The sequence below is a fragment of the Cyprinodon tularosa genome, unplaced genomic scaffold (genome assembly GCF_016077235.1).
Source record: "Cyprinodon tularosa strain WSP-4 unplaced genomic scaffold, ASM1607723v1 ctg514, whole genome shotgun sequence".
Lineage (NCBI taxonomy): Eukaryota > Metazoa > Chordata > Actinopteri > Cyprinodontiformes > Cyprinodontidae > Cyprinodon > Cyprinodon tularosa.
Genome location: NW_024039246.1, coordinates 288,041 through 313,244, shown reverse-complemented (window position 1 = coordinate 313,244; position 25,204 = coordinate 288,041). Strand labels below are relative to the sequence as shown.

The 25,204-nt window shown below is 38.8% G+C and overlaps 1 protein-coding gene across 1 annotated transcript in view; it reads right to left on the bottom strand.

The window, feature by feature from the left end:
• tlcd3a (TLC domain containing 3A) overlaps positions 1-22,045 on the bottom strand; it is a 46,790-nt gene extending 24,745 nt beyond the window's left edge. The window contains exons 1-2 of the mRNA XM_038303616.1: positions 21,670-22,045; positions 2,624-2,710 (exon numbers count right to left, since the gene is read on the bottom strand). Coding sequence (XP_038159544.1) covers positions 2,624-2,710; positions 21,670-21,791 — 209 coding nt within the window. The 5' untranslated portion in view covers positions 21,792-22,045. The remainder of the gene's footprint in view (positions 1-2,623; positions 2,711-21,669) is intronic.
• Positions 22,046-25,204: the final 3,159 nt, after the last annotated feature.

Sequence of the window (25,204 nt, the reverse complement as noted above, 5' to 3'; positions counted from 1 at the left end):
TAATGGAGATCTATTGTGCCCGAGACAGAAAGGTCCATAAAAGTCCACAAAAAACGTGTCAATATTCCTCCATACTGGTCGTCCAATGTATTCCAAGTGTCCTCAGTGGGTAGCATCCAGAATTTACTCGAAAAGAAGTCATTTAGAATGTTTTTAGAGCATAAACAGTAGTGTATAAGATTTCCTGAAAGCGCAATCACGAGTCTACGGAAGCCGGCAGACCAAACCAGATGAAAGTGCGCATTCAGCGTCTGCTCTTCCAATAATGCAAGCGTAGAAGAAGAAACGTGCCGTTTACGTGTGCAAAGAAAGAAACAATGAAAGAAAAATGTCTGAGGACTTCAGTGTTGAGGAAGAGCATGAGTTCTTTGCCGAGCTGAATGCGCACTTTCGTCTGGTTTGGTCTGCCGGCTTCCGTAGCGTCGTGATCGCACATGTGCGCGCTTTTAGGAAATCCTATACACTACTGTTTATGCTCTAAAAACATTCTAAATGACTTCGTTTCGAGTAAATTCTGGATGCTACCCACTCAGGAAACTTGGAATACATTGGACGAGCAGTATGGAGGAATATTGACCCGTTTTTTGTGGACTTTTATGGACCTTTCTGCCTCGGGCACCATAGACCTCCATTATTTGAATGTCAGCAGAGAGCAAGAAGCCTCCCAGATCTCCAGATGCATTTGAGATATCAAAAGAGTACTCCAGAGTGTTGTTCAGCATGGGGGTGAGTAGAAAATGAAGGCTAATCATGTTTTGGGTGTACTATTCCTTTAATCTAGTGTAGCTTGTAGGCTTAAAGCAGCAAGACAGTAAAAAGGTGCAAGCAGCAACATTGTTGTTGCATAAAACAGAAAGAGGCAGAGAATGTTCACACTCCACCTGCATTCACGAAAAAGCATCTTTTTTTATGTATTCACAAAAGTTTCCTTTATATTTAACTATTGCTACACCCAAGATCAGCATGAAAAATGCAAGTTCATAATATTTTGAAAATATTAACCCGCCGTCAAAGCACTACAAACGATCATTTATATAAATATTACAGACACTGATATTGTGCTGACTGTTTAAAGTCGTAGGGACGTCATATTTAAACGTCAAATCATTCTGGCTTAAACATGTATATAAATGTACTCTTTATTAAACCATATTGTCCCAGAAGTTAGAAAATTTCTATTTAAAGAAAAAATCCTGTCTTAAAATGTACTTTTGTTTTCCTTATCTTATGCAGGCCAGTTAGTTATACGTCAGCCTGAACACCTAAATTCGGCCAATCATATATCAACAGTCATCTATCAATCAACATTTTTCGGTCATAGCATCTTGATTCATACGTCGCACCTAATATACGCAACAATTGAATTAAGAATCATTTACTTTAGCATTGAGTTCCGTCCCAGTGTTCACCGGGATGGACGTCTGTGTCTTCAGCAGGCATAGAGCTAACAGAGCTGGCAGCGTTGCGAGGCAAGGGCTCAAACATGTACGGCTGGAAGCCTTCTACACCAAACCAAGCTTCTGCTGCCCTGGCGTCCTCTTCCACAACATCTTCGTCCCCGCTTTTTCCTCTTCTAAATAAAAAATGGATGACGGAGGAGACTCATCCACGACCTCCGACACTAAACTCTCCTCCTCTTGCATGTTTCCTCTGTCCATAGCGTTCCTTGACAGGGTCGTTTCTAAGTCAACAATTTAGCACTACTTTGTCCCAATGGAATTTCCCATTTTGAACCTACTAGCACTAAGTTGCTAACTGAATAACAAGATGCTTCCGACAAATCGGCCACAACTAAACTTGCTTGCGAACCATCCGCCAAAACAATCCCGCTCACTTTATTCACTCGTGTAAAGCCATGCACCACTCGGGGGAATTCGGAAATGCAACGGTTGGAACAGCCGCTTCCCTACGACTTTAATTGCAGCCCTACCTTTTATGTACTAAAAAAATTTCAAATTTAAAAAAACCACACAAGAAAAAGCATCAACTAAGCGAAGGAGCGAAGCAAGCAGAGTTCGTGAAAAAAGGGGAAAAGAAGTTTTAGGTTGAATTTCTTGAAATTCCTCAGGTTGTTTCCAGCAGCCTCTAATGCTACATAAAGACGTTAAAAGAGACAGTTTTTTGGGGGCTTTTTATTTTTTAGCATGTGGTGGTAATGGGATGTTATGAGCATCACATCGTTATCATGATCAGATTTGGATTAAAACAGATCCGTTTTGCCCAGAAAGGCTCAGAATAGCCGATACTTCAATTGATCTGAGACATTAGAGACAAAAAAAAATATAAGGAGTTTGATAAAGAAACAATATTCCACTGATTACTGACAGTGGACTGAATAACTCCTAGCATTAAAAAAACATGTATAATAGAAATGTTCCTCCTCTTAGACCATTTTATCTCTTTGAAGATTTCTATCTCATTTCTAATCAGAGCCAAACTTCTCATCTTAAACTGCAGGGTGTATAAATTATTTTGGCTTTACCGGCATACGAATAAAGCAGCTTTGGAGACCTATCAGCAGCAAGATATCTACTCATTATCTCTCACCACTTCAAGAAATGCCAGAAACAGATAAAAGAGGCAGTCATTATTGAATTAGAAGAAGTAGTTCAATAAAACTGACCTGTCATAAATGATGTTCCCTCTGCATGATGACACGATAATGACTCCTGCTGTTGTTGCCATGAGAGCGTGGATGGATGACACCAGTCTGTAAAAAAAAAGACAGAATTTACATTAGTTCAACATCCTAATATTTACTCCAATGCATCTGAAATCAGAGAACTGGGGTATCCATAAAAAAAAGCTCCGAATGACTTTCTAAGTAGAGGCAAAGAGGTCGACCACTTCACCTTGTTGGAAACAGTGATAGATATATATATATATTCCCCCCTGCAATTTTTTCCACTAATTGAAATGTATTTAAATACACATTAACTTGAATTCAAGACACTAGTAAACAGATAAATGGAGGCAGAAGATGTCTCCGTCATCATGCACACATTCAGCGACACACAGGAGTTCTTTCAAGCTGGAAACCGTTTCATCCACAACACCTGTCCCATCTATGAGGAATCTGAATCAGAAATATTCTAATAATCCCAGGGCAAAATGATTTTCATTACATTACTCCAGCTGTAATAGAGTGACTCTAGACCAGGGCTCTGCAACCTTTCACATCCAACGAGCCATTTTGCTTCGAGTACGACGAAGAAAAAGTTGTTTGGAGCCGCAAAACATAACATGACTAAAAAATAAAAAAAATAAATACTATTTATTTATTTTTTTAATAGATTAGTTGCCATATTAAACCAATAACGATTTATGTATTTTAGCATTTAAAATATTAAAACACATCATTTCCAAGCTAATTCAAAGAAAAATGGCTCCTTAAACATATTTCTGGTTCTTTTCATATCATTATTTTCTGTCTTATGAAAAACACTAAAGCTTTTAATACTGGTATCTATTATAGTACAATATTGAGCTCTTTCTATACATTTTAGCCACTATTAAGAGCCGCTGGAAAGGATCCAAAGAGCCACATGTGGCTCTGGAGCCGCAGGTTGCAGACCCCTGCTATAGACGGTTTGATATAACATGATTTCATAAAATATATATAATTAGGGGCTCCTCGGCCTGGAAAACATCGAAGACCCCTGCTTTAGAGGATTTCTACAGGTTTCCACTCACAGATCATTTCTGTTGCGAGTTCTTGGAATCACGGACCAAAGTCCATCAAAGCATGTCTGTTTGATCTCTAAACTCAGAACAAGCAGTTCAGCTGGTTTTCCATCAACCTGAATAAATACCAGCATTCCACACAAATATAGTGTGATATAGGGCTGCAACTAACGATTATTTTAAAAATCGATGAATCGGACGATTATTTTTTCGATTAATCGATGAATCGGACAAAAAATATTTTTTATATTAACCTCTTTATTCCAAAATAAACATTTTAGACAGAACAAACAAGCACACAAGTACAGGTTGCTCATTAACTGTACTGGTGCAATATGAAAAATAAATGTTTGTGTTAAAACTACGCAAACTTACATGAGAAATGTAGCTGTACATCCACAAAATATAGGGTACTTTGTTTCATAAAGCGCAAAAAAAGACATTTTTGTTTTTAAAAGCCCCTAAGGGGTTCAAACAATAGGTCCCCCCATTTCAACAAAAGAGTTTTTTTAGACTAGAAGAGTTCTGCCTTTTAAGACAGGAAAGTATAGCAGTTAAAGTTGCTACTTGAGAAAATACTGAACCATAGAGATAAAAATAGCCCTGTGATTCAAATTATAAATTGTATTTGGAATAAAAATGAGAGAACTAGGGGTGCTAAAAAACAAATCCTCCAAAGACAGATATTTACATGGGAATGTGGCAGATAATTAATTGACATTACTGATCTTGCTGGATTTTATTCTGCTTTACTTCCATAAATTGCAGGATCTTCTTTACTTTATCTTTGCCAGAAGATTTAAACTTTACAAGCCTTGCCCTCATAATTTGCAAGTTAATTTATTTATAAAGAAAATATAAACGCTGCATAAGCTAATTCAAATGAAATTAAAAGTAAAATAAGTAGCCAATCTTATCACTGTCTGTAACCTACTAACACGGTAAGGAAAGCATCAGATGAGCTACCTGAGAAACTAACGTAACGTTTCCCCACTTTAAAACCAAACAAACATGGTGGTTCCGTGCCATGTTCATTTCTTTTGACAAAAGTTGCATGTTACGACTTTTTTCACTTTACAAAGCGCAGGCTATTTTAATTATTGTGATCAATTTGCGCCGTCAATCCCGGTGCATGCACGCTTCATTTGCAGTCTGGACGCTGAGGCTCTGACTGCAGCGCTGAGAGGGACTCCTGCGGGAAAACACGGTTGGGGTGGGGGAGGCGCCCCACAGCAGAGTAGGAACGATACATGCTTTCACGTAAGAGTCTCCAAAAGCCGCCAGTGACACCGAAAAAAGTCGCCAGATTTGTCGCTAGTCGCTTTTTTGAAAAATAGTCGCTGGAGGGGTCTGAAAAGTCGCTGAGTTGGCAACACTGCACCTGCGGCGCTGACTCGCTCTGCCATATTTTTTTTTCTTCCTCTTTCAGTCAAGAGGCAGTGATGACGGCGCGGCGGATGACGCAATAATCGCGCGACACAACTAATCGATGATGAAATTCGTTGCCAACGCTTTTAAAAGTCGATTTTTATCGATTTTATCGATTCGTTGTTGCAACCCTAGTGCGATATATGTGATGAACTTGTCTTTATAAAAGTTTTTTTTTTTTTTATAAATCACATTTAATGGATTTTAATGTCAAGCTGGTCTGGTCTGATCAGGGACTGACCAGGTTTTCTGCTCAGTGGACAAACCTGAGCAGCAACAGGTCACTGATTTATCACTATAAGAGCTCAGTCCGTGTTGGTCACAGAACATCCAGAGGGCCAGATGAGATCAGACCCAACATCTGGGTGAACTCAGACCTGAACAGCTTCTTCACTTAAAGACAGAGGAGTGTATCACCCCAGCCTTGAAGTCCTAACAGAGGCCCTTCCATATCTCAGAGGATAGACTTTAATACGTCTGTTAGTCTATAAATCCCTAAATGGCTCAGCACCAAAACACTTTACAGACTTGTTCTCAGTCTCTCAACCAGAGAGAGAGAGTGAAACAGAAAGAGAAAAGGACAAAAAAGATAGATAAAAGAAAGAGAAAAAGAGCGAGCACAGCAGAAAAAATAATTTTCAAAGATGCTAAAAAAGTCCAGAGTGATAAGAGTTTATTTCCAGCTGTATGGACGTATAAAACAACCTCCTGCTGCACGCTGCTTGTCAGGGGCTAAAAAAAGGCTGCTCAGATCAGGGCTGGGCGATACGAGGAAAATCTAATATCACGATAATTTGGCCTATAATTGCGATACACGATATATCACAATATGTTTAAATCACCTTCAAAAACACATAGCAGTGCATAACATTGCACTGTTATATACAGAAAAACGAATGGTTTCAAATTCAAAACATTTTATTTTACCCAGCTAAATGCTTTTCACTAATAATTCTGCCAAATTACGTCTTTCTGACATTTTTCAGATGTTTTTGCTTCGTTTCGGAAGGGAAACAAAGAATTTACAATGCAAATAATAGAGTCGTCAAAACTTTTGCCTGTTGGAGGTTGCAGTAAAATAAACCATTTTTACGTTTTTATTTTATTAAAAAAAAGTATGTGAAAATGAAGAAAATATAGAAACAGGAAAAATCAATTAACAAGACCAACATAAGATTCATGTATATATGTGATCACCTGTATATAAAGTTCTTTACCTTAAAAGTCTCAGAAATGTCAAAATGAGCCTTGGTAGTTCTAGCGTTAAAAGCGCAGTCATCTCTTTTTAAGTCGAAGCCTGTTCTGAAAATATAAACATATTTTCTTTCCATATGAAATAAAAGCACCTAAAGCATGCAATACTTTTTTGTATAAATACTAGGGGTGTAAATAATAATCGTTTTGTATCGATGCATCGATCCAACAGCTGACGTTCCGATGCATTGATACGTCCATTTGCTCCTGGGCGTAATTCTCCCTCCCGTGCTGCGGTGGCGCTAAAAATTTTGCCCTCCTACCGCGCTTCCTAGTTATACCCTTACAGCAGTTGGTTGCAGTAAGTTTGACACAGACATTTTTAAATTATGCTCAATATTGAAGCGTGGTCTCTGCTACACACTGTGGGTCTAGATACGGCCGAGGCGGCGAGGAAGTGGCGGCGAGTTTGTTCGACAACGGAGGGACATGAGGGCCAAAAAGAGCGGAGATCCAGGTGGAAAAAGGGTCCCAGCGTTCTTGCGCACCTCACTCTTCTAGCGGGTCAAACTTCACGAGTTGTTTTCCGCAATTTCGGTCATAAAAACAAAAAAGAAGCCGGGCTCCTGTCTGCGGTCAGCTACAATTTGGGAGAGGTGCAGCGGAGCGTCTGTGGAAAGGGGCGGGGCCGTGTGGAGCCGAGGTATTGCATTACACTCATTGCACTGATTTTGTGCAGTATTTTTTGATACAAGGCCTTTCAGGATCTATAACGCAGGGTTATTATTTTTTTGTGAATGAGGTTTTAATAGGAATAGGTGGAGTACAACTTTTCTACTCTAATTGAATCATATCGTGGTTTATTCCTGATCATCGAAAATAATCGCTGGGTCAGGAAATCGATACTGAATCGAATCGCCATGATAGGTGTGATTTACACCCCTAATAAATACTGTAAAACTGAGGTTTTCCACCTTATTCTAATAGACAGATTGTCATGCCAGCTCCAGAGGGATGTCGCCTCTAGGATACAATATTTAAACCTTAGAAGCACAAGCAATGATCCAGTTATAATAACTATTTATAATCTGACATATCCTTACTAAATCCATCATATTGGCCAAACCTAAAACCTTCTGTGTGATTTGCGGGCCTGAACCGTGTAACAGAAGCTTTATGGAGAGGAGCAGCACTAAAGACTACAGGTCATGTTCTGAACAAGCCCTCTTCCAGGTGATCCCCTCCAGCTCAGCGTACCATCACAGGATTAGCCTCCATCTATAAACAGAGCTGTGACACAGGAGAAGTTGGGACATCTCTGGATGAGGTGTCACTGTGTGGAGGCCTCCCAGCCTAACTTTAACTTCTAACACAGCAGCTTAAAGACTTTAAATTGTAAAAAGTAAAAAAAGGAATGATCTGAGCAAAAAAGAAAAAGACAGATGCTCAGGTTGAAATACAGCTTTTTGTGCTCTAGGACGTCTGGTTATATCACCAATCTGTTCAAACTATGAATGAGTGCTTTGGGACAAGCTTTCCTCCTGGCTGCTTTCCAGCTTGGCAACACTGACAGTAAGCTTCTTTAAAATCAGAAAACATTTAATGTAATCCCCCCCACCCCGCTCTCTCTGCAGCTGTAATAGCTCCTTTTACACAACACTTTGTTGAGTAATGATTTTCTCCAATGGTTGTGCATCACCATCGCTGTGGGGGGAAAACGCATGCCTGCTTTGTAAGGTCCAGATTAGGAAAATTGTTGATTTCCTGGTTAAAATGGATGAGAGACTGTGAGGCCAGTAAAGACAATCCATGTTTAATTAGCTGAATTATTGGGTTCTGAAGTCTGAGCTGAACCCATTCGTCTTACAAACAGTAAGGAAACACATGCAGTCAAGCCATACTTCATCTTTCCAACAGAATTGCGCATTTTAAAGCCACAGGTATGCAGCAGGTTAGAAAGTTATTAGCTGGCACTCAAGTCTGGAAGAGAAGCAAGAAGAACGGCTTTAAGAAGTCCTGTTTGCTGCTATGTAGGTGATATAAGCCCCATTTACACTACCCTTGTGAAATGGTGTCGAGATCGGTCTGAGCACGCTTACCAGGATAACCATTGAGTGTAATTGGCAGGCACAACCGCACTAAACTGGTACCAGTTCATCTGTTCTGACTCGGTTCTCTGGTGACAAAGAGCGCATGAGCAGACTGCCATGTTGGTTTGCTTGTTTACCTCTATAGAGCATGAAATAGGGACTCCTATTTCATTATTCTATCTCTATTCTCCCACTCTGCAGAATCTGTTAGTTCAATCTCTAACGTTCTGCTCTCTCTGCTTTTTCTCATAGTAGCTTCATCTGGTCTGTTCCTGTTTGGCTGTGACTCCATCCTGGTGAGAAATATCAGCTGTGCTGCTGCCATCAACACCTTTGTTCATAGATGTTGGAGATCTGCCTGTTTTTCAGTGTAGTCCTGTTTCTCTGACTGCGACTAACTGGATGTGCTTTCTTCATCCTCTGACATGGGAGTTGGCTCGGAGCTCGTCTTCCTGGCTGTGTGTTTCCTGAACCGGGCCGCCTTTTACAGCTGCTTTTTGTATCTCTGCTTCTGTCTCCTTGAATCCCAGTAGGCCTCAGCAGATGGCCGCTCACACTGAGTATGGTTCTGCTGGAGATGTATTCCTGTTAAAAGGAGTTTTTCCTCTCCACTGTCGCTAAGGGCATGCTTAGTGTGAGGGATTGCTTCCGAGTCAATGAGTCGATGCAATCAACTGGTTTTCCTTAGATAGAAAACTTAGAATCAATCTGACTGGATGATGTGGTGAACTGTAAATTGCCTTGAGATGACGTGTTGTGAATTGGCGCTATATAAATTGAATTGAATAGAGCAGAAGTACTGTAGATCAGAGGCAAGGAACTGTGCTAGCTTGGTGTGCAAATGGTCGTAAGGAACCGAGCACGGCAAGTTCAAACTCAGCACTGATCATTATTCAGAGGGTAGTGTAAATGGGCTAATAAAGATCACATGGAGGAGGGTGCTGTGATCACATTAGAACAAAGCTGATGTACTTTGGCTTTAGAGAGAGAAAACAAAACAAAACAAACAAAGCAAAGCACATCATCTTGACCACAAGGTCCCCACAGTGAAACACGGTGGTGGCAGCAGGTTAATAGAAAATGCTGCAGTGACAATAATATTGGGAAAAATTGCAAAAGTGATATCTGGTGCCGTGTCTGCTAGTGGACCTTTGTGTAAACTAGACGGATGTCAAATGGATGAATGTGATTGGACGACTGATGTACAGAAGGACAATGGTAAAAAAAAACGGTTGGACAGTCCGTTGGAACAAACCTTTGGTCTACAGGACATGAAAATCTGGGAATATTCTTTTTATTTCTCTTCTTTTCTAAACCACCTCGTTTTTTTCCCCCTCACAAACTTACTAGATGATTTAGGAACCTTAATCACTGAAGCAGACAGAAAACCTCCGTATTCAATATTTCCCCTCTCCAGCCTTGCTGCTTATTCTGTGTAGCTGAGTCACAAGACCCAGATTTCACACAGCCTGGTAGTTCATTCATTCACGGTATCCGCCAGCTGACGAAAGACTGAGGTAGATGGGGTGAGGAGAATAAGGAGGGGGAAAAAAAAAAAAAAAAAAAAACAGAAATGCCTCGCTGCCTTGTTCCAAAATGCTGGCTTAGTGTTCCTGCTGCGTCAGACAAGCGCTAGACAACCTCAATCTTCCCTTCCTACTACTCTTCCTGTTTTGTTTTTTTCCCCACTCTTTCTTTCTCAGACTACTCGGCCCATCATAGCGCCTGACAGTCAGTACCGGAGCTTTTTGTTGCCCCTCCAGTGAACAGGCTGCGTAATCTGGGGGCCATGGGCGCTGCAGCAGAGCAAAAGAAAGTGACAGGAGAGGCAAAAGCAAACAGAGTAAAAAGCCTTTCATGGGAACAGGGAAGCCTCTCTCTACATTATAACCACATATTCTCATAACTGGATGCTGCATCACTGAGTGCTTAGTACTCAAACACTTTGGTTTTGGTCGAAGTTGGTTTGAAAACAGGAAATTCTGCTGATGATCTTGTTGATGTTGAAGGACTGCTTAAACGGTAGAAGCCGAGTTAATGAGAGCGTCACAAGGTGGCTTCCAAAGAAAAAGCTTTAGTTCAAAGATTCAGTTAATTATGATTTTAATATACCAAGTATGTTTGCAGATCTTCAGAATACCAACAGCCGATTGTGATCATTTGTACAACATTGGCTGGAGCTGAGAATGGGCCGGCATCAGCCCAACTTCCTCCAAAAGAGAATAAAAAAAACAACACAGAAGTAACATGCTCTGCTGATTCAGTATTTTTGATAACCATCTAAAACACAAACCCAAGAAAGCCTCACAGCTCAGAGTTAAGCTGAAACTCTAGCAGAGACTGACAGTTTTGTTTCTTATTAAAGGCTCATGTCAATAATTTACATCTGTCCAATGTCTCAGCAAATGTTTAGGGAATTGACAGTCTTGAAGGTGATTTGGATTTTCTTCCTCTACATGATTAAAAATGACGATAAGAAATGTTAAACAAATCTCAATTATCAACATACCAAAAAAATATTTAAATCTAATAGAAACTGAAGGAAGTAGTATTGCTTCATATAATCTCAAGGTATGGCTGAATCGGGGAACACATGAATGTATCGGCCAAATGCAATACAAGAAAAGAATCTTAATATGAGTGCTAAATAACAGCCGGCTGATCTCCATCTATCTAAACTCTTTTACAGCAATGCACAATTGTAAAATTTTGTCAGATATGCCAAGGTTTTACAACTCAGCTGGCCAATAACGAATACTGACATTTTTTCCCTAAACCCACATGTGTTTCGCGTTTTCCTCCCTGCTGTCTGGTGCAGTAACTGCGAGGAGAAGTTCAAGTTACTGTTTCTGAAACATTTAAAAGCTCTGACATTTTTATTTTGGCATCACTTCTGTAAAAAGACTCACGAGTCAGTTGGATGCATGTCACAGATCTCTATTTATTCATTGGATTGCTGATAGACCGAAAGAAAAACTGAAGTCTGATGCCGCCATCTTTGTACTCCCTACTTTCACAGTCGCGCCATAAAAATGCCTGTAATGTAATGTATTTACCAAAACAATGTTATCAATACATGCATATTTCATGTACATCATCAATTTAGGATTATTCGCACATCAGACAGTCTGTGTTTCTTTGCATGTGTAATATTCTTATTATCCGACTACAGTATTATTAAACACCATTAACACACTAATTTTGTTGTGATGGATTTGTATAATATGTTATATTACATGATTTATATGCTTCATGGACTTCATACTGAATATGCAATGTGATGAGTTTATTTTTACCTTAAATGACAGTAATCTACAGATGCTAAAACAGCAAATATGCGTCAAAGTGGTGAATTTATCTTTATTTTAAAAGTCTTAAGCGCCCCTGAAAATGAGAAGATCATCATTGTTTGAAATTGTAGCGCATGTATTATTTACATTCCGACTTTCTAACTAGGGAGTACCAATATGGCAGCTGGTGACTTAAGAGTGTGTAAATAATAATCGTTTTGTATCGATGCATCGATCCAACAGCCTACGATCTGATGCATCAATACGATTGCAAAAGTATCGATTTATGTTGTTTTTTTTCCTCTGGTCTATTTTTATCCATTTGCTCCTGGACGTAATTCTCCCTCCCGTGCTGCGGTGGCGCTAAACCTATTTAGCCCTCCTACCGCGCTTCCTGGTTATACTCTTACAGCAGTGTGTTGCAGCAAGCTTGACACAGACATTTTTGATTTATGCTCAATATTGAAGCGTGGTCTGTGCTACACACTGTGGGTCTAGATACGGCCGATGCGGCAAGGAAGTGGGGGGGAGTTTAGGCCGACGACGGAGGGACATGAGGGCCAAAAAGAGCGGAGATCCAGGTGGAAAAAGGGTCCCAGCGTTCTCGTGCACCTCGCTCTTCTAGCTGGTCAAACTTCACGAGTTGTTTTCCGCAAGTTCTGTCATAAAAACAAAACAAGCCGGCCTCCTGTCTGCGGCACTGTCTGCGGTCAGCTATAATTTGGAAGAGGGGCAGCGGAGCGTCTGTGGAGGGGGCGGGGACGTCTGGAGCCGAGGTATTGAATTGCACTCATTGCACTGATTTTGTTCAGTATTTTTGCAGTATTTTTTCATGCAACTTTTCTACTTCTGTTATTTGCTGTTGTTTCTAAAAAAAAAAAAAAAAAAAAAAAATGCATAACGATATTACGGCTTTCATTGATTTATTTCAAACTTGAAACTTTGTTTAGCCTGTAAGGTGTAAAAAAAAAAAAAAAAAAATTAAATTAACCAATTAATCCAATCGTATCGTGGTGTATTCTTGAGTATCGAAAATAATCGAATCGGTGGGTCAGGAAATCGATACTGAATCGAATCGCCATGATGAATGTTACTTACACCCCTACTTAAGAGCACCAACGGCCTACCAGAAATCCAGTGAATGAATAGAGATCAGTAGTGTATGTAACCTGCCGTTTCAGGCATAATACTCACTTTTCTGTAGCCAAAACAGTGCCTTGTATAATGGTGGAATGGCCGATACTTGGTTTTAAAGCTAATATCGGCTGATAGCGATATGTGCAATGTTTAATCTGCAATTTTATTATTTGATACCCTGTGCAATAACTTGTTTCTCTATATTTCATACCCAGTGCAATAACTATATATATACATATCCATCTATATAAATACCCATGTAAACATCCTTTGCAATAACCCTGTATAATGATTCTACTGTTAAAAATGATTTAAAAAAAAGCAGTCATATGTGGACACACTGTATATACTGTATATATCCCATGCACCTTTGTCTTGCTTTGGCTCATTCCTCTTTGTTTATTTGAGCTGATATAGTAAATTTCTCCACTGTGAGATCAATAAAGCCAATCAATCAATCAATAGCATGTGGATAATATTGTGCATCTCCATCTATTTATCAACTCATCTGTGAAGAAACTCAACAGTGGTGAATTTATCAGATATTCAGTAATGATTATATTCATCAAATCAGGAAAACAATCAAAGCCAACCAGCCCCCTCTTTTGTTAAATAAAGAGATCATTGTGGAAATCTTTGGTTTAATTCATCCAGCCCCAAGAACTGGCACATAAAAATTTTAATAGAACTCGTCAGACAGAATAAAATAGGCAGAAAGGTCTGAAAAACATAGCTGATAAGCAAGAGGATTATACTAAAGGTAACCTAGTTTACCCAAAAAGGGAGAAAGAGCAAATGTTTCCTTTCAGAGCCATTATTGTAGTTTCCTTACTCCAGTTTTTGCATCATGGGTCCAGATACTGCATTTATGTGATAGCCTCATAGTAAACACTGACAGTCTGTGAGGAAGAGTGATTTAATCAGAATTAAATTCATCATTCTCCAGTGATCCATGTGATTTTCTTCCTCCCCCACATACAAAGTGAGCGGAAGCTTATTGTGTGACCATGATAACTGTGTGAAATGTAGGAAGCACTGAGCAGGACATCATGGGAAAAGAAAAAAAAAAAGTTCTTAATTGTTCTAAAATATAATAAATAAATGTTCTCTCTTATCTCCAACTAACACCAGAGACATCTTTATTGTCTCTGTTTTATCTGATCAACCAACAGCACCAGATAAATCGATTGATTGATTAATTGATTGGGTTTATTGATCTCACAGTTAAGAAATTTACTCGTTACATCAGCTCAAATAAACAAAGAAGAATGAGCCAAAGAAAGACAAGTGTGCATGGGATATATACAATATATACAATGCGTCCACATATGATAGTTTTTTTTTATTAAATTTTAACAGTAGGATCATTGTACAGGGTTATTGCACAGGATGTTTACATGGGTATTTATATGGATGGATATTTATAGTTATTGCACAGGGTATCAAATAATAAAATTGCACATTAAACATTGCATATATCGCTATCAGCCGATATTAGCTTTAAAACCAAGTATCGGCCATTCCACCATTATACAAGGCACTGTTTTGGCTACAGAGAAGTGAGGATTATGCCTGAAACGGCAGGTTACATACACCACTGATCTCTATTCATTCACTGAATTTCTGGTAGGCCGTTGGTGCTCTGAAGAACCCCACCGCCAAAAGGGAGGAAAACAATGCATTGTTTTCAAAAGCTCTGCAAATAATATTCAAGGACAATCAATGAAATCTGCAGGCGTTTTAACATTTGGATCTGTCAGCTCTGAACAGACTGATGTTTTTACCCATTCCTCTTTGAAAAGCAGCTGAAACCCAGATTGGTGAACGTCAGTTCTTATCGTGTTGCCACAGTGCAAGTAGAAGAATCTAGTCCAGACTTTGACTAGGACATCCTAATGCCCGAATATGGTGAAGCTTCCATAATAATACAGGCTGTATATTTAGTATTAGAATTAGGGCTGCAACAACGAATCGATAAAAATCGACTTTTAAAAGCGTTGGCAACGAATTTCATCATCGATTAGTTGAGTCGCGCGATTAATGCGTCATCCGCCGCCGCCGTCATCACTGCCACTTGACTGAAACAGGGGAAGAAAAAACATTACGGCAGAGCGAGCCAGCACTGCAGGTGTGCAGTGTTGCCAACTCAGCGACTTTGTCGTTATATTTAGCGACTTTTCAGACCCCTCCAGTGACAATTTTTTTAAAAAAGCGACTAGCGACAAATCTGGCGACTTTTTAACGGTGTCACTGGCGGCTTTTGGAGACTCTTACGTGAAAGCATGTATCGTTTCTACTCTTGTCCTGCAGCAGCAGCTGCTGCCGTGAGGCGCCTCACCCATCCCAACCCCGTTCTCCGCAGGAATCCCTCTCAGCGCTGCAGTCCGAGCCGCAGGATGTTTCAACGTCCAGACTGCAAATGAAGCGCGCATGCGCCGGGATTGACGGCGCAAATTGATCACAATAATTAAAATAGCCTTTATAAATAAATTAACTTGCAAATTATGAGGGCAAGGCTTTTGAAGTTTAAATCTTCTGGCAAAGATAAAGTAAAGAAAATCCTGCAATTTATGGAAGTAAAGCATAAAATCCAGCAAGATCAGTAATATGTCAATTAATTATATGCCAGATTTCCATGTAAATATCTGTCTTTGGAGGATGTGTTTTTTAGCACCCCTAGTTCTCTCATTTTTATTCCAAATACAATTTATAATTTGAATCACAGGGCTATTTTTATCTCTATGGTTAAGTATTTTCTGAAGTAGCAACTTTAACTGCTATACTTTCCTGTCATAAAAGGCAGAACTCTTCTAGTCTAAAAAAAAAGCTAATTTGATGAAATGGGGGGACCTATTGTTTGAACCCCTTAGGGGCTTTTAAAAAGAAAAAATTATTTTTTTGCACTTTATGAAACAAAGTACCCTATATTTTGTGGATGTACAGCTACATTTCTCATGTAAGTTTGCGTAGTTTTAACACAAACATTTATTTTTCATATTGCACCAGTACAGTTAATGAGCAACCTGTACTTGTGTGCTTGTTTGTTCTGTCTAAAATGTTTATTTTGGAATAAAGAGGTTAGTATAAAAAATATTTTTTGTCCCATTCATCGATTAATCGAAAAAATAATCGCGCGATTCATCGATTTTTAAAATAATCGTTAGTTGCAGCCCTAATTAGAATTGGATATTAAAATCAATCATTTTCCAACTACTTCACAAAATTTTCACTACATCATGTGGGCATGCAATATAAATCTCTGCTAAATTCCACTGCAGTTTGTGGTTCTCATATGATTAAATGTAGAGAGAGGGTTTGATCTATTTCTATGGTGGCCCTGTGATAAACAGGTGTAGCTATAAGACTCCAGTGTGCTTACAACATCAAACAACCTTTGAATCATTTTAAATAATAAACCTAACAACTTATTTTTTAAAAGCAGCACAGAGTTTAGGAGAGACTACCTAATAGTACTAGTACTTGTCAGTGTTTCGACTGGTTACTCTACAACTCTCACAAACTAAAAAGGTTGTTCCGACAGAAACGGCACGCCAGGAAAAATAGCCACATTGAAACTCCAGATAGTGTTTGTAGAAGACACAGCTTCTGAAGTCAGATGGGTTTGTTGCATAATGCTAGTAATGTGACCCTGGTTGGAGAACTGCTTTAAATAGGAATTTCTGCTGCATCACTCAAACAAACTCATCAGTGTGTGTTTACACATCAAACATAAGTAGCCATGGCCTGATAGGAGGTGCTTTCCTGCAAACCCAGCTTCACTGAACCAGCTGGAGGAGTCGGAACAAGGTGGAAATTTACCCTTCAGGTTCAGCAATGCACTGGAATACAAAGGCAGCAGCACGTTTCAACATTAGTCGGTTTATAGGGAACTTGTGCAATCGTTAACTTTGCAAACCTGAGTGTAATAAAGTGTGTATAATCAGCATACAGTCCAGTCAAAAGATTTAATACCATTTTAAATCAAAGCAGACTCTGATCATCACACTACCACCACCATGTTTGGCTGTATGGTGTGAAGTTCTTCTTCTAAAAGGCTGATTTTAGAATACAGCAGATGCTATTATGTTCTTCTCTTCTGCTCCGCTGAATATTTTCCAGAAAGTTTTGGCTGCCATTTTTCCCTCATTGTGTTTCTTCAGGCGTGTAAATTCTCTGCGATAAAGAAAGGTGTTTTCACACTTCAGGGGCTGCAAAAATCATTAAGAAATGGAGCGAGAGTTAAAGGTGCAGACGCTGTTGTTATTAGAGTCAGTCCTTGAAAAGAGAGAGAGAAGGCTGGACTAGGAGAAATAATAAATAAATAAATCAAGCGTCAGTTGTAGTAGCGTTGTTCCCCACAGATTTCCAACACTGTTAGAAAGCCGCTATTAGATGTCTTCTGGATCAGAATAGAGCTAAAAATCCACATCTGATGAGTCTCTGCCCCACTGACAGCTACAGTTAAGCCCAGAAACAGACATTTGCTTTAAGGAACCATAGCAGCCAAGAGGAGCGACACATATTATTAGCTTGAAACTTGCTATAACTGAGCAGGTTTAAGAAGGGGTTAAATACTTTACACATATGACCAGGTTGGTGCTTTTTGTATTGACAACCTTTGACGATCTGAAACATTTGAGCTACACACTAATCCTGAAGAGACAAAATAGTCATTTACTAAATTCAGAGAACATCTCAATGTTACACACAAATCTGAGCTTTGAAGGTTAGTAGTGAAGAATGGGCAGAGGATCATCCCCTCAGGCATGAATGCGTCTGAGAACGAGGCTTTCCGTTAGCTGAGCGATAGCAAATTAGAGTTCACAAACAGAGTTCACAGTTTTCAAGCCCAAAGCTAACTCAGCAGTGGGCTCTGACTGCAGCTCCGGGGGGGATTAACCAGAGCGGCGGCGCAGAGAGGAGCACTGCACCGAGCAAGCCACACTGACCCATCTGATACTGAAGACGATAATCATCACTCAGGGTTTAAACATCCTTTTCCAGGTGTAAATGTCCTAATTTCTGAGACAATTCCTTTTTATAACATTTAAGAACAAATATTCTAAGCAGAATTCACTCAATTCAGCCTCAAAATTCAATATGGCTGCCATGTGAATTCACGGTTTTGATAGGCGAACGAATAAACTCTCTGCAGGGATATAACCTCTGTTATTACAGCAAATATTTGTTACTGAACTGTATTGATTATTGTAGTTAGGGAGGCGAAAACTAAACAGCAATTCATAAATCCGGCTGTTTTGTCCGCAGATGAAGCCTGATCGAGTAAAGGCGAATTTATGCTTCTGACGCATAGCCTCTGCAACCATCAAATCTGTACCTCAAGCGGAAGTGCGCAGACAAAAAGCAGCTGTGATTGGTCCTAGGTGTGCCTTTCCAACTGTCTGTGTGGTCGTCCTTCTCGAATCTTTGCCGGGGCGCGCCATTTTTAAAAACCAAGGAACAACTACAATCGACAACTACGAATAAAGGTTAACCGGTCTTTTTGCCAACTCCATTAAAGGAGAATTCCGGTTTTTAACACTTTTAGCCCATTTTCTGTAGTGTCCAGGATGAAATCGAATGATCGAAATCAAAATTTTGACAATTGGTCCTGTCTCTGCTTTTTGGCTCATGCAGAATCCCCCCCTGGCTGCTTCAGAATGGCTTCCATAGTGCATGTCCGATAATGTCCTTAAAACAACCTTAAACGTTCTTTTTTTAAAATATGCTACTCACCGGGTCGTCAGCGCTGTTCAATGACGTTCCAAAAAAAGTTTCGTAAAGAAAAAACGTTCCTGTAGTGTTTTATTTAGCATTTTGTAAATCCCATTGAGTTTTGTTGGAATAGTCAATATCCCTCCGCCACCGGAAACGGAAATGGGGCCTGTTTACACTTAGTTGTAGTCTTTTCGCAAGGCCCAAGTGTTTCTGCTCCACTCTGTGTACTCCGACGTCGAGGTGCTAACGTCTCTGTTAAACACTTTAAAAAACTCTGAAAATGGAATACGAAAGGTGGATTCTTGAGGAGGACATTTTGGACTTTGAGTTTGACGGTAGAGGATACCGTCGCTAACTAGTGGTCTGGAGTGTGCAACGCTTCAGATTCGAACGGGAAGCGGAAGCTTATAAGCGGTTGTGATGTATCGGAAAAAATAGTTCTGGGATTTACAAAATGCTAAATAAAACAAGACAGGAACGGTTTTTCCTCACGAAACTTTTTTTGAAACGTCATTGAACAGCGCTGACGACCCGGTGAGTAGCATATTTTTAAAAAAGAACGTTTAAGGTTGTTTTAAGGACATTATCGGACATGCACTATGGAAGCCATTCTGAAGCAGCCAGGGGTGGATTCTAAATGAGCCAAAAAGCAGAGACAGGACCAATTTGTCAAAATTTTGGTGTCGATCATTGGATTTCATCCTGGACACTACAGAAAATGGGCTAAAAGTGTTAAAAACCGGAATTCTTCTTTAACAGATCCTGTTCCTCTTCGATGTCTAGCAACTCTAGATCCATCTCCGTGACCGTGATATCTTGTAAATGCGCCATTGTTGTTTTGGAAGATAAACACTCCTGGCGACGCCGCCAAAGTTCTCGTGACCATCTGCCGAACTTCTCACGACTTCTCGAATAGGCTCCCCCTTGCGCTTTGGCGGGAAACTGCTGTGCATCCCTAAAAATTCCAGAAAGATGGTGCAGAAGCATACCAGCAAAACTGGTTCACAACCAGACCCAAGCGACATTTGATGAGTGCAGATGCAGAACTATAATCTGGCCTTAAGGTGTGATTTCATCTGTGCCGTCAGCGACACAGCTACACTATATTGCCAAAAGTATTTGCTCACCCATCCAAATTATTGGAATCAGGTGTTCCAATCACTTCCATGGCCACAGGTGTATAAATTCAAGCACCTAGGCATGCAGACTGTTTTTACAAACATTTGTGAAAGAATGGGTCGCTCTCAGGAGCTCAGTGAATTCCAGCGTGGAACTGTGATAGGATGCCACCTGTGCAACAAATCCAGTCGTGAAATTTCCTCGCTCCTAAATATTCCACAGTCAACTGTCAGCTGTATTATAAGAAAATGGAAGTGTTTGGGAACGACAGCAACTCAGCCACGAAGTGGTAGGCCACGTAAACTGACGGAGCGGGGTCAGCGGATGCTGACGCGCATAGTGCGAAGAGGTCGCCAACTTTCTGCAGAGTCAATCACTACAGACCTCCAAACTTCATGTGGCCTTCAGATTAGCTCAAGAACAGTGCGCAGAGAGCTTCATGGAATGGGTTTCCATGGTCGAGCAGCTGCATCCAAGCCATACATCACCAAGTGCAATGCAAAGCGTCGGATGCGGTGGTGTAAAGCACGCCGCCACTGGACTCTAGAGCAGTGGAGACGCGTTCTCTGGAGTGACGAATCGCGCTTCTCCATCTGGCAATCTGATGGACGGGTCTGGGTTTGGCGGTTGCCAGGAGAACGGTACTTGTCTGACTGCATTGTGCCAAGTGTAAAGTTTGTTGGAGGGGGGATTATGGTGTGGGGTTGTTTTTCAGGAGCTGGGCTTGGCCCCTTAGTTCCAGTGAAAGGAACTCTGAATGCTTCAGCATCCCAAGACATTTTGGACAATTCCATGCTCCCAACTTTGTGGGAACAGTTTGGAGCTGGCCCCTTCCTCTTCCAACATGACTGTGCACCAGTGCACAAAGCAAGGTCCATAAAGACATGGATGACAGAGTCTGGTCTGGATGAACTTGACTGGCCTGCACAGAGTCCTGACCTCAACCCGATAGAACACCTTTGGGATGAATTAGAGCGGAGACTGAGAGCCAGGCCTTCTCGTCCAACATCAGTGTGCAACCTCACAAATGCGCTTCTGGAAGAATGGTCAAAAATTCCCATAAACACACTCCTAAACCTTGTGGACAGCCTTCCCAGAAGAGTTGAAGCTGTTCTAGCTGCAAAGGGTGGACCGACGTCATATTGAACCCTATGGATTAGGAACGGGATGTCACTTAAGCTCATATGTGAGTCAAGGCAGGTGAGCAAATACTTTTGGCAATATAGTGTAGTTAGAAATGTCCAACTTTTGCTCAAACAAAACTGTGTTCAAGAGGTAAAACAAGATGACATAAGGAAGAGAGGGGGGTGGGAAGCAGTAAAGGGAAGATAGTGATGGTAAGAAATAAAGGAAGGCCACAAGGAGGGGAGGCAGGACACCACATTAAAAACTACAGAGGAACACCTAGAAAAGGGTGGGTTTAAAACATGGAAGGAAACAAGAAAGGAAGCAAGGAAACGAAGGACATATAGGGAAGAAGACAACCACATAGGGAGGAAGCTAGGAGGCAAGGAGGGTAGGATAAATGCACAGAAGAGGAAAAATCCCAAAGAAAGAATAAACATTTAAAAAATAGGGCCTATAAATATATATATGATTCCTTTTTAAGATAGTTGGAAAATACGTACTAAAATCTGCTTTAAGACTATAAGAACAACTTATCTGTAAACTGAACCCTTAGCAGCCCAGCTTTTCCCTGCAAACAGAGAACAGTGAACCTCAACGTTTGCTTTTCCCTGCAGGGACCCATAGTTTGGATGCGCGGTGATATTTATGTAATAATGCGCCTAGTGTGTAAAAACAACTAAAACCCAAATATAGCAGGAATAAACACAGAGGATAAGAAATGTATATATGTGTTATTTGAAGATTATTTCTGCTGAGGCGTTAAGAGAATAAAGTGTAACAGCAAAACTAGCTAACTGAAGGAGAGCGGCCGTTACTAGCTTAAACAGCCCGATAATCAGCCGTTAGAGGGAAGACAAACGGATCCAACAGAGTCATATTACCTCTCGCTGACCAGAACCACGTCCGCATTGGTCCAGTGTTTGAATACAGTTGGCAGAATCTTCTTGAAGGCGAAGAAAAGACCGGGGAAAACTACAGCCCCGCATGCTAAAACTTGCCACATCCTGCCGGTGTTATCCTCCCAACCTGTCCCGGAGACCTGGCCTTCTCTGCCCCGCTCTTCTGACCGTGATTCCCGCTCGGTTACACCTTGCAGTGAGGCATTTTCACGGGGCAGAGCTTCGGTGGGGTTTGTTTGGGGGGGTTTTTTCACCGGGAACGGTCCAACATCTCCGCACAGTCAGAGTGAAGAGAAGCGCAGCAGCAGCAGCACCAGTGTCGATGCTGAGCCCCTTATCTAACGCTTACACCCAGCTTCCTGTGGGGAGACTACCACAATAAAAGCCTGCATGGAAGCTTTTATTGCGAAAGGAAGCTTCCTATACACGTACAATTTACAGCTTGACACTTATGTATTCTGAAACTTATTACCAATCCTGATTCCTGCCATAATTAAAAATACAGCAATAAATAAATGCTCCAAAAACGAATTAGCATTCAATAATTGCCCCTCAAAAATACAATAAATAAATAAATGTAGGTAGAAATAAAATGATATAGTGAAACATAAATGTACATCTCTCTTTTAATCATCTTATTTCTTTTCCACCTTTGTAATAATTACATTATTTATTTATTTACCGTTATAATCTTCAACTTTATTTATTACTTATTTTTTTAAGTATTCATGTATGTGCATGTTATAATATTTTTTGATTGTATTATTCTTCCTTTGTATTTTTTACCCTATTTATTTCTTCCATGCTGTTTATTTCTGCCGTATTTACATTTCTGTCTGCATTTCTGCCTCATTATTATTTTAATACCATCAACAAGTACCCATGACTCTCATATACATATATACACATATATATATATATATATATATACACATATATATATATATATAAACACACATATATATATATATATATATATACACATATATATATATATATATATATATATATATACACACATACACACATACATATATATATATATATATATATATATATATATATATATATATATATATATATATATATATATATATATATATATATATATTTCCAGCCACTTTTGTTGAAAATTTCATTTTCTATAGCTTTTTCTCCGCCTCAAGCTTCTTTTCCGAACATACGGCTTTACGATCAAAAGGAAGTAACCTTACACAAATATATCACAAAATAAATTGTCTGACAAAAGTATTTTTATCAATTTTTTTTTAGAAAGTATTTTAAAAGCCAAGATAATGACATTTAATGACTTTTATTACCAATTATGGCGGTAATTTAAAAAAATATTAATCTATAATGACCAGCGAAAACCCTGTTTTAATTAGCATCTTTATTTATTCGCCTTTGTAATAATTACCTTATTTATTTGTTGTCCATTATAATCTTCAACTTTATTAATTACTTATTTTTTCAAGTATTTATTTATGTGCATGTTATAATATTTTTTTGTCTGTTTTATTCTTCCTTTGTATTTTTTTTAAACCTGTTTATTTCTTCTCTGTGGGTGAACTTCTGCCCATTGGTTGGGGTCCCATCTTCTTAACTCAAAGTTCAGAGTATTAAGTTAAAATTTCTCTTTTCTGTTGCTGTTGTTCAATAAAAGTACATTTTAAGATCATTTGAGGCAAGAATATTATATATTTAAGCATCACTATATGGCCCATCTACTGATTTAATGCAATTTATGTATTGAGCATTTATTTATATAATTTAATTTCTACCTACATTTATTTGTTTATTGTATTTTGGGGGGCAATTAATTGTATGCTTATTTATTTATTGAGCCTTAATTTATTTCTGGATTTATTTTTAAAAATAGTAGAGCTGGTCCTCCATAGAAACAACCAACAAAAGGTTAGGAAATATTTTATTACAAGATGGGTTTTTTTCACCAGCTTGTCTATTTCATCGGTCCAGCATTTTTGAAAAAATAAATTGGTAATGGACTTGGTTGCTCCTTAAAAAATACTCTATATTTTTATTTTTTTTAAATTTAGTTATTTTATTTATTTATTTATTTTTTTAATTTTTTTTTTATTTTTATTTTTTAATTGAAATTTTTTATTTATTTATTTTTTTTTTACTAAAAAAAAAATACTCTATAAACAATAAATTAAGAGAAATTCCTTATAAACTTATTCATAATGTATATTCTGTTAATTTTTGATAAAAAAGATATAAATGGGATTTGGACCCGATGTGTACTTTTTGTAAAAAGAATCTAGAATTTTTTTGGGGATTAAAATTATACCAAAATATTCTGGAGAGACATGTCAATTTTTTTTTTTTCATCGAAGAAATCTCAATGTTGCTTAAAATGATAAGGATGTTTTGTTTGGGATGGAGAAATGTGAACTTTTCAAAACAGAATTTGTATACGTTTTTAACTTTTTTATTATATATGGTAAATATATTCACACCTCCAAATATTTTCAACAAAAAACACATTTCCAGATTTTATTATCTTCTGTTAATATCTATATAGAATCCTTAAAATTAATCTCAAATGCTAAAACCATTCAAATCATAACTGCCCTTAGAGATTTGCAATCCTTGAGCACAGATTTCATTTTGACATTGTAAAATAATTGCTCTATATTTTGTAAAGCTCTTTGATGTTGTATCTGTGTGTAATTATTAATGTTCTATGTTATTCTTGCATGTTCTTTGTTTGCAATAATAATAAAAAAAGAATAGAGAGAAAGTTGTGGAAAACAAAAAACAAAACATTTGAAAACAAAAATGTGTCTTTTTTAGCTACAGGTCAGGTGTAATAAACAATTATATGTCTAACATTTGATTTTGTTGTTCGATTATGGTTTTATTGATAAGTGGATGCATTGTTTAGTTATTCGTTCCATAAATCATATGATTTTGCAGTGACAGATTCTTACATTTTGAAAAGTAACTTTTTTTCTCTACTGGCTACAGAAAAGCTTCAGAATCAGCGGGAAGATGAGAGGAGCTTCATAGAAGACAACCCTGGAATATAACCTGTTTATTAAAATATTAATGCGGGTATTCCCCAATTCCCCAAGGCTCTATTCCTGGCCCTTTTCTTCAGCCTTTTAATTAATGACTTCCCTTTGACTGCTCAGCTGTAATCTGTCTACTTTAAGAAGACAATGGTGGTGCTCAGTTACCAGAGCAGACTGCTGCTGCCCTTTATTCTCTATTTAAGGAAGCATCATGTGGATCATGTGATAAAGATCTGGTATTATTGTGCTTGAAAACAACAAAGTTTTTGTCTTCTCACTGAAGGTAGATTGCTGTTCCTTTATTTTGGCAATATATTCATGGTTTGATCAAATTTAAATAATCATTTAAAGCACATTTTGGTTAAATCAGCTGTTTGTATAAATGTTTGTAGATGTTCTTGGTCATATTTACTAAGAATACCAAGAAAGCAATAAAAAAAAGAAATATCACAATCATAGATTTTGTGTCTAGTATCTTC